We start from the raw sequence: 11,677 nt of genomic DNA, 5'->3' as shown, positions 1-11,677 counted from the left end.
CGTCCTCCTCTTTTCCCCCGTCTCGCCCACCCTAATTTTAGACAGCAACAACTTCACCGTTAATCTCCTCCCGTCCTCCGCCATCTCTCTCTCTCTCTCCGGTTCCTGATTCCTGCTCACGTTTTTCTCTCTCTACTTTCTCTCTCTGGTTCTTGATCGAATTCAATCCCCACCTCCTTCCTTCCTTCCTCGCTTCTTCTTCCTTCTTCGTCTTCTTCGGTGGCAGACAATCAGGGACGCTCGAGATCTCTCTCTCTTCTCATCTCCCTCCCCCTCCCCTCTGCAAAACCAAAAAAAAACAGGTTCTTTTTTTTTTCTTTGCCTCGACATTCCCTCTCTCTCTATCTCTATCTCTATCTCTATCTCTATCTATCTCTGGTTTTTGCTCTTTTCTTGGCCTTTTGAATTCCGGCTTCGGGAGGATTCGATTCGGTCCCGCTCCTCGTTTCGTCGATTGGGCGTCCCTTCGGAGGCGGATTGGCGGGTGGGGTTGTTGCTCCTTTTTCTTGATTCGCGGTGGGTGGGTGTTGGGGTTTCTTCCATTCTTTCATTTTGCGGTTTTTTCCCAAGGGGGTGATTTGGATTCGATTTCTTCCCTAACCCTAGCTCTGGTGTACAGTCCGAAGGAGGGGGAAGCGAGAGGAAGATAGAGAGGGAGATAGAGAGAGATAGAGGGAGAGAGAGAGAGATATATGTATTCCATTGATTCTTGTTCTGTATAGCTTACGTGAGGATCTCACTGTAGTTCTTGATCTTTCTTGCCGGGTTCCGGTCGTGGAGGTTTTCTCTTTTAGGGTTTCCTTCGGCCCCTTTACTGGCGAAACTCTATGAGATTTTCGATGCGTTTTTTTTAGTTCGCCATCTGAAATTGAGGGTTTCCCACGCCGCTTCGATCTTCCGCGTTCTTGCGTGCCCCCCATTCCTTTTTTTTTTTTTTTTTTGTAGTTTTCGTTCCCTGCTAATCCCAATCGAAAAAAACCCCCAAAAAAAAAGAGAGAGAAAAGAGAGAGAAAACCAAAAAAGACTCCAGCTTTTTTGTGTAGGCATTAGCCGGTTCTGTAGATAAGAAGATGGCTTTGAACTACTCTCATCGCCCAGTTTTCGCCGCCCATCTGCCTGAAGATAGCATGGTGTCCCCGATGAGGATTGCCAATCGGTGCATTGTGGAGGGTGTTTCGGAGAATAAGGCGGATGGTGCCGATAGGCCCTGGCTGTTGGAGGGGGATGTCAAGGATTGTTTGGATTATGGACGGAGTAGATGTGATGGTGGTGGCTGCTCTCAGGATTCGGTTTCCAGCAACATCCTTGACGTTTTGCCTTCTGATCCGTTCGGGATGGATATAAGCACCACTTTTACGGCTCTAACCGGTTGGCTTGAGGATTTGGAGATGAATTACGGTGGCTGCGCAAGAGATTTTGCTGGGGCCAGTCCTGATGATTACCAGCTGTTTGCAAGATTGATCTGGAATAATGCAATGAGATTCCAGGCTTTTCCAGGAATGATTGGGTTTAATACCGATCCTAGTCCAGCCAGCAGCACGTGTCCTTGCTATGGGGTGAAGGAAAGTGCGCGTGGCTCCTGTGATGTTGCTTGTAGTTCGATGAGTGAATTTTCTGGTTATCCTGATTCCTTGGAAGCAGGAGACGCATCTTCCTTTGATTTGGGTTCATCAAGTGGACATCATGGGTGTTCGGAGGAGGTCATAGAGGGACAGGACCCTTGTGATGGGGAGTTTGGATTGACCAGTGCACTTGGGGGATTATCTGAGGTTATGGAGTCGGGACAGGGATCCTGCCATGTTGGCTTTGAATCAGTAAGTGGCTGCGATCAATGTCCTGAGGTGATGGAAGATGTAAATGCACCCTACGATCTTGGCCTCGGATCCATTGGTGGATTTGGTAGGTGTTCCCTGGAGAATGGAGTTTCTGGGGTGTCTAACATGGATGGCTTTTTTCATGGAAGCAGTGGAAGCTCCAGCGTTCCTGATAACAACCACCCAAGTAAAGGCCTGGAGACTTCTGCTGAGACTTATTCCTTTGTCAACAGACAAATGACTCGCTACGCATTTTCTTTGGCTCTTGGTTATCTGGGTGTGCGGGATCTTCTCGCTCTTGAGAGTGTTTGCAAATCAGTCCGGTCTACAGTTCGAAATGAACCCTTCTACTGGAGGAATATACATATACATCATCCTCTGAATGAAAAGATTACTGATGAAGTTCTGATTCAACTGACTGATAGAGCTCGAGGTAATCTCCAGTGCTTGAGTCTGGTAGATTGCCCAAGGATCACTGATGATGGTCTGAAGCGTGTCCTTGACAGTAATCCAAAGCTAAGCAAGGTATTTGTGGATCTTTTAGGGTTTCATTTGCTTCTTGATTCTTGCTCTTGTGTATTATTCACAACAGTCTTCATTACATGATGAACTTGAAGTGTCTGGGGATATTTCAAACGGTAAGGAGTGGGTTTTAAACATCATTGTCATCTATCTATAAGTTGCTCCATTTGTTTGATTATTTGCATTTCTTGATGAGCATGTTCTCATTCATGGTACTGACCCCCCCCCACACACACACACACAAAAAAAAAAAAAAAAAAAAAACCCACCCACCCCTGCATCTTCTCTCTCTTTTCTCCTCTTCCTCCTAAGAAAGGACTGGGTATGTGTGGTGGTTCATGAAAAAGTTTTCTTTTCGATATAAAAAAAAAGTATTAGTTCATGGAAGAATAGCAAAATGTTAATCTAAGGTTTGTTGTTAGCTTAAACATTTACTTCTAGGTCTTAAAAAGTAATATTTATATTTGTTATTAATTTATTATGTCACACAAGGAATGAAAGAAGGTCGCGAATAATGCATGTAGCCTGTGGATGGACACGAGTATGTGTAAAAGCAACTAGGAGCTTATTGACAGGGCATAATATGGCGAATCACTTATTCCAATCGAAGGCGTTAGCTGATGTCTTTTACTGGTTCCGAGCTTGAGTTAGTTTATACGGTACCTCAATTAATTGCTTACTGGTTCCTTCTCAGGAGGGGAATTGAGATCATTTAGAAGATGTTTTACCTGTTTCGCAGTGTTGGCTTGTGTCCTTTCTTAATAATCTATTATTGTGTGATCTATTCTTCTTTTATAAGTTTCAATCTGTCTTTTATGGAGACCTAAAACTTCTTTTCTTCCTTCCACAGCTCTGTGTACCTGGGTGCACAAGACTTAGTATTAATGGCATTTTGGATAGCCTGAGAACATTCAAGTTGATGGGTACCCTCAGCCTAAAGCATATTAGGATTGGTGGGCGTTATGGGGTAACGGAGGAACATTTTGAGGAGTTGAAGTCCTTGATGGGGATAACAAGTGAGACACAGCAGAACCTGAATGCCCTCAAGCCATATTTCTATCACAGAGATAGAATGTACTTATCATGTGAGGATGATCGTACCATTGATATTGAGACGTGTCCAAGATGCCAAAAACTGAGGTTGGTCTATGACTGCCCTGCTGAGCTTTGTCAGGGTAGGGAACATGCGTCTCAAGCATGTAGGGCCTGCATACTGTGCATAGCTCGGTGTGTTCAGTGTGGTCGGTGCATTAATGACAATGAATACGAGGAAACCTTTTGTCTGGAACTGCTCTGCTCAGATTGTTCAAAGCAACAATTTCTGATGTGCCACGAGATGGATGGTAGCAATGTTGCTATCTCAGATTCCACTGCTCACCGCGAAGACCCACAGGGCTCCTCAATGCGTGGCTGAAGATGAGTAAGGCTTCTCGTTGGTCTTTGGTCTATGAGCAATGCTGTTTTCTTTTTTGTGCCTTGCTTTTAGGATCAAACATTGACAAAAATGGAAAATGAGGAATTAGGGGGCAATTGAAGCTGCTTCACGTTCTCTGGCAGTCATATGTCATTCTCAGTTAGCATAATATGGCGCAGCTTGGAAACGGGGTGTGAAGAAATGGTGAGGTTTTGGTCTTGGAGCTGGAGGATCTGTTCTGAGCGTTCCCTACATGGAATGCTTGGTGACTGAGCCATCCATGTGAAACACGATGACACGTCAGGCGACCTTGTGTTGTCAATCTTCACATTGTGTGTGGTTCGCGTGCAGACGGCTGTGTATTTATTTGGGTGCTATCTTGAGAAAAGGGGGTTAGAAATGGAATAAAAAGATCTTATGTGTACTATGGCATTGGATTGGAGGTGATAGGACTCAACCTAGGCAATAATCATCCCAAGTTTAAGATGTCTCAAGGTGTTTCGCCAAACTGTATATGGCGAGCGGTTGTTGTACTTGTATTAGTAGAATTGTTTACTCCCTATTGTTATTATGGGTTTTCACTGCCCGGAACAAATAAAAGAAGTCATATGTGGAAGATGTGTTAACATTGTTCTGTTTACTTGTAATTTGAACCTGTATTCCTGTTACTGGAATTTGCAAGTAGTATATGCAATAATTGAGGTTCTGCATACCTTCGTTCTCTTTGAGGACACTCCTTGAAGGGTAAATGTTGCATCTTTATCAGATAAATTAGAAATGCGACTTTCGGATGGTTTGAGTCTGCTTATGAGTTCATATGCATTTGTAGTTAGAATTCTATACCTGAATGAATCACCTCAGACCTTATATAGCGGTCCATGATGAAGTTGGATTTGCTGAGAAAGTATCTTGCCAGTTCTTGTTTGGTAAGTATAGTTTTCCATACTCCTTCGGGGTTGACATCAAACAATCAATGATAGGATTATGCGATTCGAGATGCAGTTCCATATATCTTGTATTGCATTTGACTAATTTTACTAAGATGCCAATTAGATGGGGCAGTCTGTTTTAATGTCATGGAGTCCCCAAAGTTTTAGTAGCTCCACTCCGTCCTGTTGATTTGGAAGCAATAAGAAATCTTGAAGTTTTGACGCACATGGTTTTTCTCTCAAAACTTGGTCAAATTCTTCTGGAATTATCGATGGATAGGGAACCCTTTTGGAATGAATAGTTCATCATTTGGGACGGTAATGTGGATGTGTTGTGATCGTAATTAGTGTTTGGATTGCAAAATGGATACCGGATCTACGATCTTCTGTTTTGTTTTGCATTGTAGTAAACAAATGGGCAAAAGAAAGGCTTGCGCTGGATCCTGCAAATTCGCAGCTTGTACTTGAATTTTGCCATGCATTTTGCCCGTTCACGTATTCATTTCTTAATTCTCAGGGTCGACCTAAATGAGAAAGGTTTCTTTCTTGCTTTCACTTGTTCTTTTGTTTCGCCATCTCGACTCCAGTGACGTCACCAGATGGAAAGATGCGCGCCGCTTAGGCATCTTCACCTCTCGTTTTGCATTGTTCCCCTAAACAAAGCAGAAATTCAACGCCTTCCGAGGCATATGAAATTTGTCGGCAGCAATGAACTTTAATCGACATCACGGTTCTTGCGTCAACGACAATACGCATGTAATCGATATCGAGAGAATAATGCGCACAGAAGTGACCTTTAATTGTCCGAATCAGATATTTACTAAGAAACGATGGAAAAAGACAAAATACCAAAGCCTCGAACAGATAATTTCTTTTCTGCATAATGCGAGGAAAGAAATGGGCTCCTGTGTCACGAATGAATAGATGGAGATCACAAAAGAAAGTTCTTCTATAAGCAACATTTCCCAGGTGCAAGAATTAGGATCTGCTTGAAGCAGGATTCCGTCACTTGTTATTTGACTTCTTGCACAGCTCTTTCACCCATTGTATGCTGAATTTCTTCGTGCCGGACTTCGACCCGTCTTTCCGCTTCTTCCGGTCCTCGGACGCCTGTGCCGGAGGCGGGTCGTCGTTGTAGTCCCATTGGTCCGCCCACGATAGCCCGTTGTCCATCTCTCTCTCTCTCTCTTAAAAAATCTCCTCCTCTCTCTTGGAAAATTTGATTGCACAAAGGTCTTCAAATCTCTTCAACTGCAATTCTCAACCAGACATATCAATGCAAACCACCTCCACTCCTAATTAAGTTCCCTAATTTGCGTGGGACAAACCGCAAAGGTTTGACCGGGTCAACCTCGTACCAACGACAGGTTGATTGAGGCCAAATTACAGCGGGGCCTTCGATTTAATTGGGAAAATTAACAGCAGCCATGCGTTCGATGATGCCTAATAATAACACCTGGTGATTTTGCGCTGTCATAATGATGCAAACAGTGGGTTTTGACAGGCAACTGTCATCCAATTAACTTAAATTGGCAATCCTTAATGAAAATGTTCCCGTTCTTCTTTGGGAAAAAAAGTAGTGTACTATTTCATTAAGTTATACCAAATTTATTTTATCTTTTGGCCAGAAGACTTCATCATGTTTATTGGAAGTTGTACTTGAAACTTGTTAATAAACAAGTCATTCAAATTTGATACTTTTACTCATGTGAAACCAGCTATTGGCTTTAATATGACATTTTATTTATTATGAGGTAATGTAAGTTTTATGTGAGGATTTAGAATGTGGTTGATGCATAAGTACATAGATAGATTGAAAGAGAAATAGAAGATTAAAGCTTGGTTAATTTGTTGAGGATTTTATATACATATTAGATTACGCCTTTTCTTTAACGGTCATTCATTATGTATAATAGAGTTATATCATGTTTGTGAAACCCCATGCATAGCTTAGCTTAGCTCTTTGGAATGATGTTATGATACTAATACTATAGTTATTAATATCCGCAATTTTTGATTGGTCTTCTAGGATTAGATTCGATTTGGGGTCCAAACTAGGCATATTTGTTAGTAAAATTTATAAAAATACTGAATTACAAGCGTAGGTTTTGTTTCACCAACAAATTCGCCGGTTCACTACGTGCTCATCGAATTTATTACGTCACAATATGTTATATTTTACTTATTAAATTAATACGAATTTGCTCCCATTTGATGATGTTAAATGTATAAATTACAGTTTTTTTAATAATATAAGTTGACATTTAGAAATAACACATTAATAGTAAATGATCTGGCACATTAACTTCTAGTACTGCGTAAATGTCATTTTTAACTTTTAAGAGACGAGTACGGGGCTATGATATACTATGATATGCTTAGCATGTATTCAAAATTAAGATATCTTCGAATTTGCTCATGAATTTTACCAATTTTTGATATTTTGCAAATTTATAATTTATACGTTTTTAGGTTAGAAAAAACTTATTTTACTTACTTGAACGTATCTACAATACCCTTCAATTCCCGATTTAACAATGCTCCAGACCAACTTCATTTGAGAGGCTATATGATCCAATGGCCAATTGTGGATGGCATGAGGTTTTGCGTAAAATTTCAAATAAGATGACCGACCACGACACAATTTTCATTCGTACATTTTGACAAACAACTGGTGACCGTAGGCCTGCGACTTCTATAAATGATACCACGTTGATAATCCTCAAAGAATGATGCAGCACAGGAATGTGATTCCACTAAAATGGGAACACCATAGTCATGCTCAGCATTTCAAACTTGATCACCTGAAAAACTCAACATGACCAGCAATCTCTCTGCATAACAACTTCGCCTCGCTAGCCAGTTTCAAGCTCTTGACGATCGCGAGTCCTGTCCGTCTGTGCGTCGAGGCAGGCTTAAACAAGTTGGCCTCCTCTTCCTTTCCCATCAACAGAGCTTCCCTGGCGGGCATTACATTTTCCCACCAAAACTCTCGTAAAATCCCATGAATTAGCTCCCAATAACCGCGCTCCCTACATACACGCAATATGGTGCTCCCGTTAGGTGTCCAACAATACAAATCCACCCAATCCCGATCCATTATCTCCATCTGGCCCTGCACCTGAGGCATGTAATAGAAAGGCATGGTTGTCCAGGGCAAAGCTACTTCAGGCTTACCCTTATTGTAAGGGCACTTCACTTCCAAGATCCCACCTCCTGGAAAGCACCCGAGAAGGCCATCGGGAGATGCACCCAGCCACTCAAACCGTTCCTCTGAATGAGTGGCGAACCCCAATGAGCTAACTTCACGGCCGGTGATGCTTTTATACCTGTCTATTGCCACCTCTTCATTCAGAACACCCCACTCCATGGCACGCATTTTGGAAGATTCCGGCATTTGCAATTCCGGTGCAAAAACTTTCTCATTCCAAAGTTCAAGGCGACGGGTCCCTTTCCAGAATCCCAAGGCTGTGCTAAAGGTGCTCGTCGTGAGCTTATCCTTTCGAAGGGAGAACCATTCTTCGGAGCGTTGCGGAGCATCAGACGGAATAAAACGAGCGGTCAATACTAATGGCGAGGGGGAACGAATTATGAGAGAAGAACTAGAGGAAACAAAAGGTGTGTCACAGCTGGAAAAGGTTTGGGAAAGTCTTCTGGTTCCACGCTTTCTCGTAGCAGGAAGCGGTGCTGATGATCTGTAATGGAAGCCACGGTATCTGGTAAAGCAGGAGTTAGCCATTGATGTGAGGGATCACACTTTAGAGGAATTCTATTTGGTTCCCCGCAGATTAAGATGTCACCTGAAATTTAGTCAAAGACCATATGAAGCGAGTGACATACATTTATTTATGAAAAGAAAAAAACGTTAAATTGATACATTGTAACATTTGAATGCCATACAAAAAATAAGCAAGATAAAATGCTTAGTTGCAGGACCAGTGGACATCCCACCAGTCCATGGCAGTGGGAAAGCTGCATATTCCTGCAGGCCCTTTGAGAGCTGATGAAAATGGCTAATCTCCAACCAACACAGACCAAAAATCAGCCTTTCCTACCAGTTGACACAGAGCTGATCGAAAAATGGCGGCAGCCTTACAAGACAATCAGAAAATTGCAGCAGAATATCTTCTCTTCTCTCTGTTTGACAGGAGATGGGGATGATTCTCATGAAAGATAATAGCCACAGGTCTTAGGTTTAGTCAGTACTTTGAATGTCTGAGTGTTAGGGTTTCTTGGTTGAGGAATGAAAGAAAATTTTCTGCCAAAGAGTATTGGAAGACACTTTTGAGTTTCCCATTATGAAATATAGGCAAAATTTAGTATACTCGAGGGGTGTCTTCGCCCATTTTAGTGCAATCAAATGCGTATCAAATGGATTGAAATGTGGCTATGCCGGGGAAGCTATTTTCTACTTTAAATGAGCCGTGACAGTTTCAGTGCAATTAAAAAGATTTCAAAGGGGGCGGGTAGATATAACTTAATCAAGAGCTGGTTAAACCCCTTTTCCAGTTCCCCACTTCACAAGGATAGAACTCATGCGTTGTGCCATTCTTCTTGCTTTCTCCTATAGGTTCGCATATATACCTTTCCCAGCATTATTGATATTCTCTATGTCAGTATCTTGACAAGCACAAGCACCGGCAACTAATATTCATTGTCTGCGTCTAAGCATTTATCTCTTATCGGGTCATCATAGTATAAGCATAAATCACCAACTATAACATCGGAAGCATCCTTCGCAGCTGAACCTACCAGATATACTGTAACTGCACTTTAAAAAAAAAATATGATCATATATACTACTCAAGTATAGTCATCATGCGAACCAAAACGAAGAATCGGGTAATTTTCTCGAGTTCGCGGGGCGTGCGAACCACATATCCGAAGCACTTCCGGCGCCAGAACAGTTGCCCGGAAGCTGGCGCCGGAAGCCGCCGCCCCCTCCCTCCTCCCACAACCAACCGCCACTGCCACCGGGCAACCAACATAACAAAGCCAAAACACCCAAAGACACGAACTTTTCACAAACCCAGATAAAGAACCGGTGGAAGGAACAGCAGCACTACAGTGACGTTCAACCAATCCCCAGAACATAAGAACAAGAAGCACCGGACAGATACCTCGAGCTACCGCCGCTTATCCATTGCCAGCCGAAGAAATGGAGGACGAGGGCTCGAGCTAGAGAGGACCCTCCTGCGCCATCGACCGCGCGGACCGGCTCCCGCAGATGGGTCGCGAGTCTACAGCTCCATTGGCACTAGGGTTTCGCGGAATCGAGGTTCGGAGGAGCGAGCAAAGACGAGGAGGCGATAAGAGAGAGACGGGCAGGGACAAGAGGCGCAGGAAGGCAGAAGTGGGGGGGCTTCTGCCGGTTCGGTTCTCCCCGGCCGTTTAAGGGCGCGCCGCCGTCGTTTTTATGTTGGTAACAAGGAGCAAGAACGAGCCCTCCAAAACGCTGTCATCTTGCGACAATAGAGAATGCCTGCGGCTGTGCACTATCGCGCCATGAGAAAACCTATTGGATTATCCCTTTGTTAATTTCCATTAGATTTTATTATTAAATTGCTGAGTTGGATAATACATTATAGTTAATAAATGTATTGGTTTGGGATTTTATCATCCGTTTATTATGGATGTATCGATTTTTAATTTTCCATTATATTAATTTAATGTAATGGAAGGTAAATTTATCATAAATGTATCAATTTAAAGTTTTTGATAGTCAAATAATTAATTTGTAGTTAATTTGTCACAAATGTATTAGTTTGAAGTTTTTTTGTTATTAAAAAAGTTACTTTTGAATAAATTTGTCATAGATGTACTAGTTTGGATTTTTTTTTCCCTAAAGATATCAACCCAAAACTATTAAGGATCAAATTATGGCTCCAAACACACTCGTCTTAAATGAAGCAAGGTATTTCTTTTTTATGTGATGACACTTAATTTAAAGGTGTCGATGTGTAAACTTTATTTCGCACCATTTGTAATCAGTTACAATTCATTGTGTATGCTTCTCAATCTTGTACAAGATGTCGTCATTAGCATCATTGAATTGAGAACGTTCTGTTTGTTTCGGAAGCACCATATGTCCATGGAGAGATCTTGACAATACATAACAAGATTATTTGAATCTATACTGGATGTATTTTGATCGAGACAAAATGAAAGTGAGGTAGGTTTGAGATTGATATGATCCTGATGTATGTTAACCAAGATTAAGCCCATTAATCATAATTAATGACCAATTATACCCCCATCAATAGTAACTTTCGGCAGACTTATCCTTCGTTGAGTCAAAGTCAAAACACTCTGATTCAATTTTATGCACTGGATTCGATCCTCCAGAGCACACACCCTTCGGAGAGAAGTGCATGACAGAAACAATTTTGAGATGTCTTCCACGTTCCTATGTACAAGACCTTCTCAAACTTGCAAATGAGGACAGCAAATGGTTCTGAATCTACAAAATGTTCCTAAAGAAAACGTGTGCCAGTACATTAATCTGCCTTGCCCTGCTAGGCCTGAGCATTGATCTGTCGAGACAAGCAGCACATGCATTTCCAGGCGAGCGCGATTGAATCTGGGTTCGATTCGTTTCTCCATCAACTCCGAGTGTTGTCCTGGTTTTTAATTTTGGGCATACTGGCCTCTCTTCCGAGGTTTTTGTGGTGGTTAGCAACAAGATGTTAGTGAATACGCAAGAAAGGCGTCATTCAAAGATCATGGAAGCCAAGGATGCTAGAATGAAAGCAACCTCCAGGACTCTAAAGAGCAGAAGAGTCCTTAAACTTCATTCTGGGGAACCGACATCCTTGAAGAGGATTCTGACTCAGAGAGACGGAGAGAAGTTCGCTGAGTCTACACATGCCCCGTGGTGGCTTTTCTCTTCCCAGCTTCGCCAACTCTAGTTTTGGTGGCTACTTTCAGCGTGCATTATCTTGAAAAAACCATTATCAGCAGGTACAGTTCTTTTGGCTTTTTAGGATTTTGCAGGAGCC

The 11,677-nt window shown here is 42.2% G+C and overlaps 3 protein-coding genes across 4 annotated transcripts; 1 reads left to right on the top strand and 2 right to left on the bottom strand.

Annotated features, from left to right (window-relative positions):
* On the top strand, positions 1–4,462 carry LOC104415718 (F-box protein SKIP14). Its single transcript, XM_010027057.3, has 2 exons — positions 1–2,339; positions 3,187–4,462. Exons 1-2 carry the CDS (start codon positions 1,071–1,073, stop codon positions 3,748–3,750), a joined length of 1,833 nt encoding a protein of 610 aa, XP_010025359.3. The 5' UTR covers positions 1–1,070; the 3' UTR covers positions 3,751–4,462.
* Positions 4,463–5,518: 1,056 nt separating this feature from the next.
* LOC120286718 lies at positions 5,519–5,905 on the bottom strand. The gene has a single exon (XM_039299165.1). It carries the CDS (start codon positions 5,850–5,852, stop codon positions 5,685–5,687), a length of 168 nt encoding a protein of 55 aa, XP_039155099.1. The 5' UTR covers positions 5,853–5,905; the 3' UTR covers positions 5,519–5,684.
* A 1,304-nt stretch (positions 5,906–7,209) lies between these two features.
* LOC104415715 lies at positions 7,210–10,087 on the bottom strand. 2 transcript variants are annotated; one of them, XM_010027055.3, is made up of 2 exons: positions 9,800–10,087; positions 7,210–8,479 (listed from the first exon to the last, which is right to left on the bottom strand). In XM_010027055.3, exon 2 carries the CDS (start codon positions 8,416–8,418, stop codon positions 7,480–7,482), a length of 939 nt encoding a protein of 312 aa, XP_010025357.2. In that variant the 5' UTR covers positions 8,419–8,479; positions 9,800–10,087; the 3' UTR covers positions 7,210–7,479. The 2 variants fall into 2 exon arrangements, with proteins under 2 accessions (XP_010025357.2, XP_010025356.2); XM_010027054.3 differs by having other exon boundaries at positions 7,210–8,460.
* Positions 10,088–11,677: the final 1,590 nt, after the last annotated feature.

This window comes from Eucalyptus grandis, chromosome 8 (assembly GCF_016545825.1).
Source record: "Eucalyptus grandis isolate ANBG69807.140 chromosome 8, ASM1654582v1, whole genome shotgun sequence".
Taxonomy (NCBI): Eukaryota; Viridiplantae; Streptophyta; class Magnoliopsida; order Myrtales; family Myrtaceae; genus Eucalyptus; species Eucalyptus grandis.
The sequence above is the reverse complement of the archived record's forward strand: the minus strand, read 5'-3'. Positions and strand labels throughout refer to the sequence as shown.

What these genes read in the sequence shown, in the direction of transcription:
- LOC104415718 (XM_010027057.3), top strand. Translation starts at nt 1,071, where the DNA reads ATGGCTTTGAACTACTCTCATCGCCCAGTTTTCGCCGCCCATCTGCCT. An exon ending in GTAATCCAAAGCTAAGCAAG is followed by an intron (nt 2,340 to 3,186) that starts GTATTTGTGGAT and finishes TTCCTTCCACAG; the next exon opens with CTCTGTGTACCTGGGTGCAC.
- LOC120286718 (XM_039299165.1), bottom strand. Translation starts at nt 5,852, where the DNA reads ATGGACAACGGGCTATCGTGGGCGGACCAATGGGACTACAACGACGAC.
- LOC104415715 (XM_010027055.3), bottom strand. Translation starts at nt 8,418, where the DNA reads ATGGCTAACTCCTGCTTTACCAGATACCGTGGCTTCCATTACAGATCA.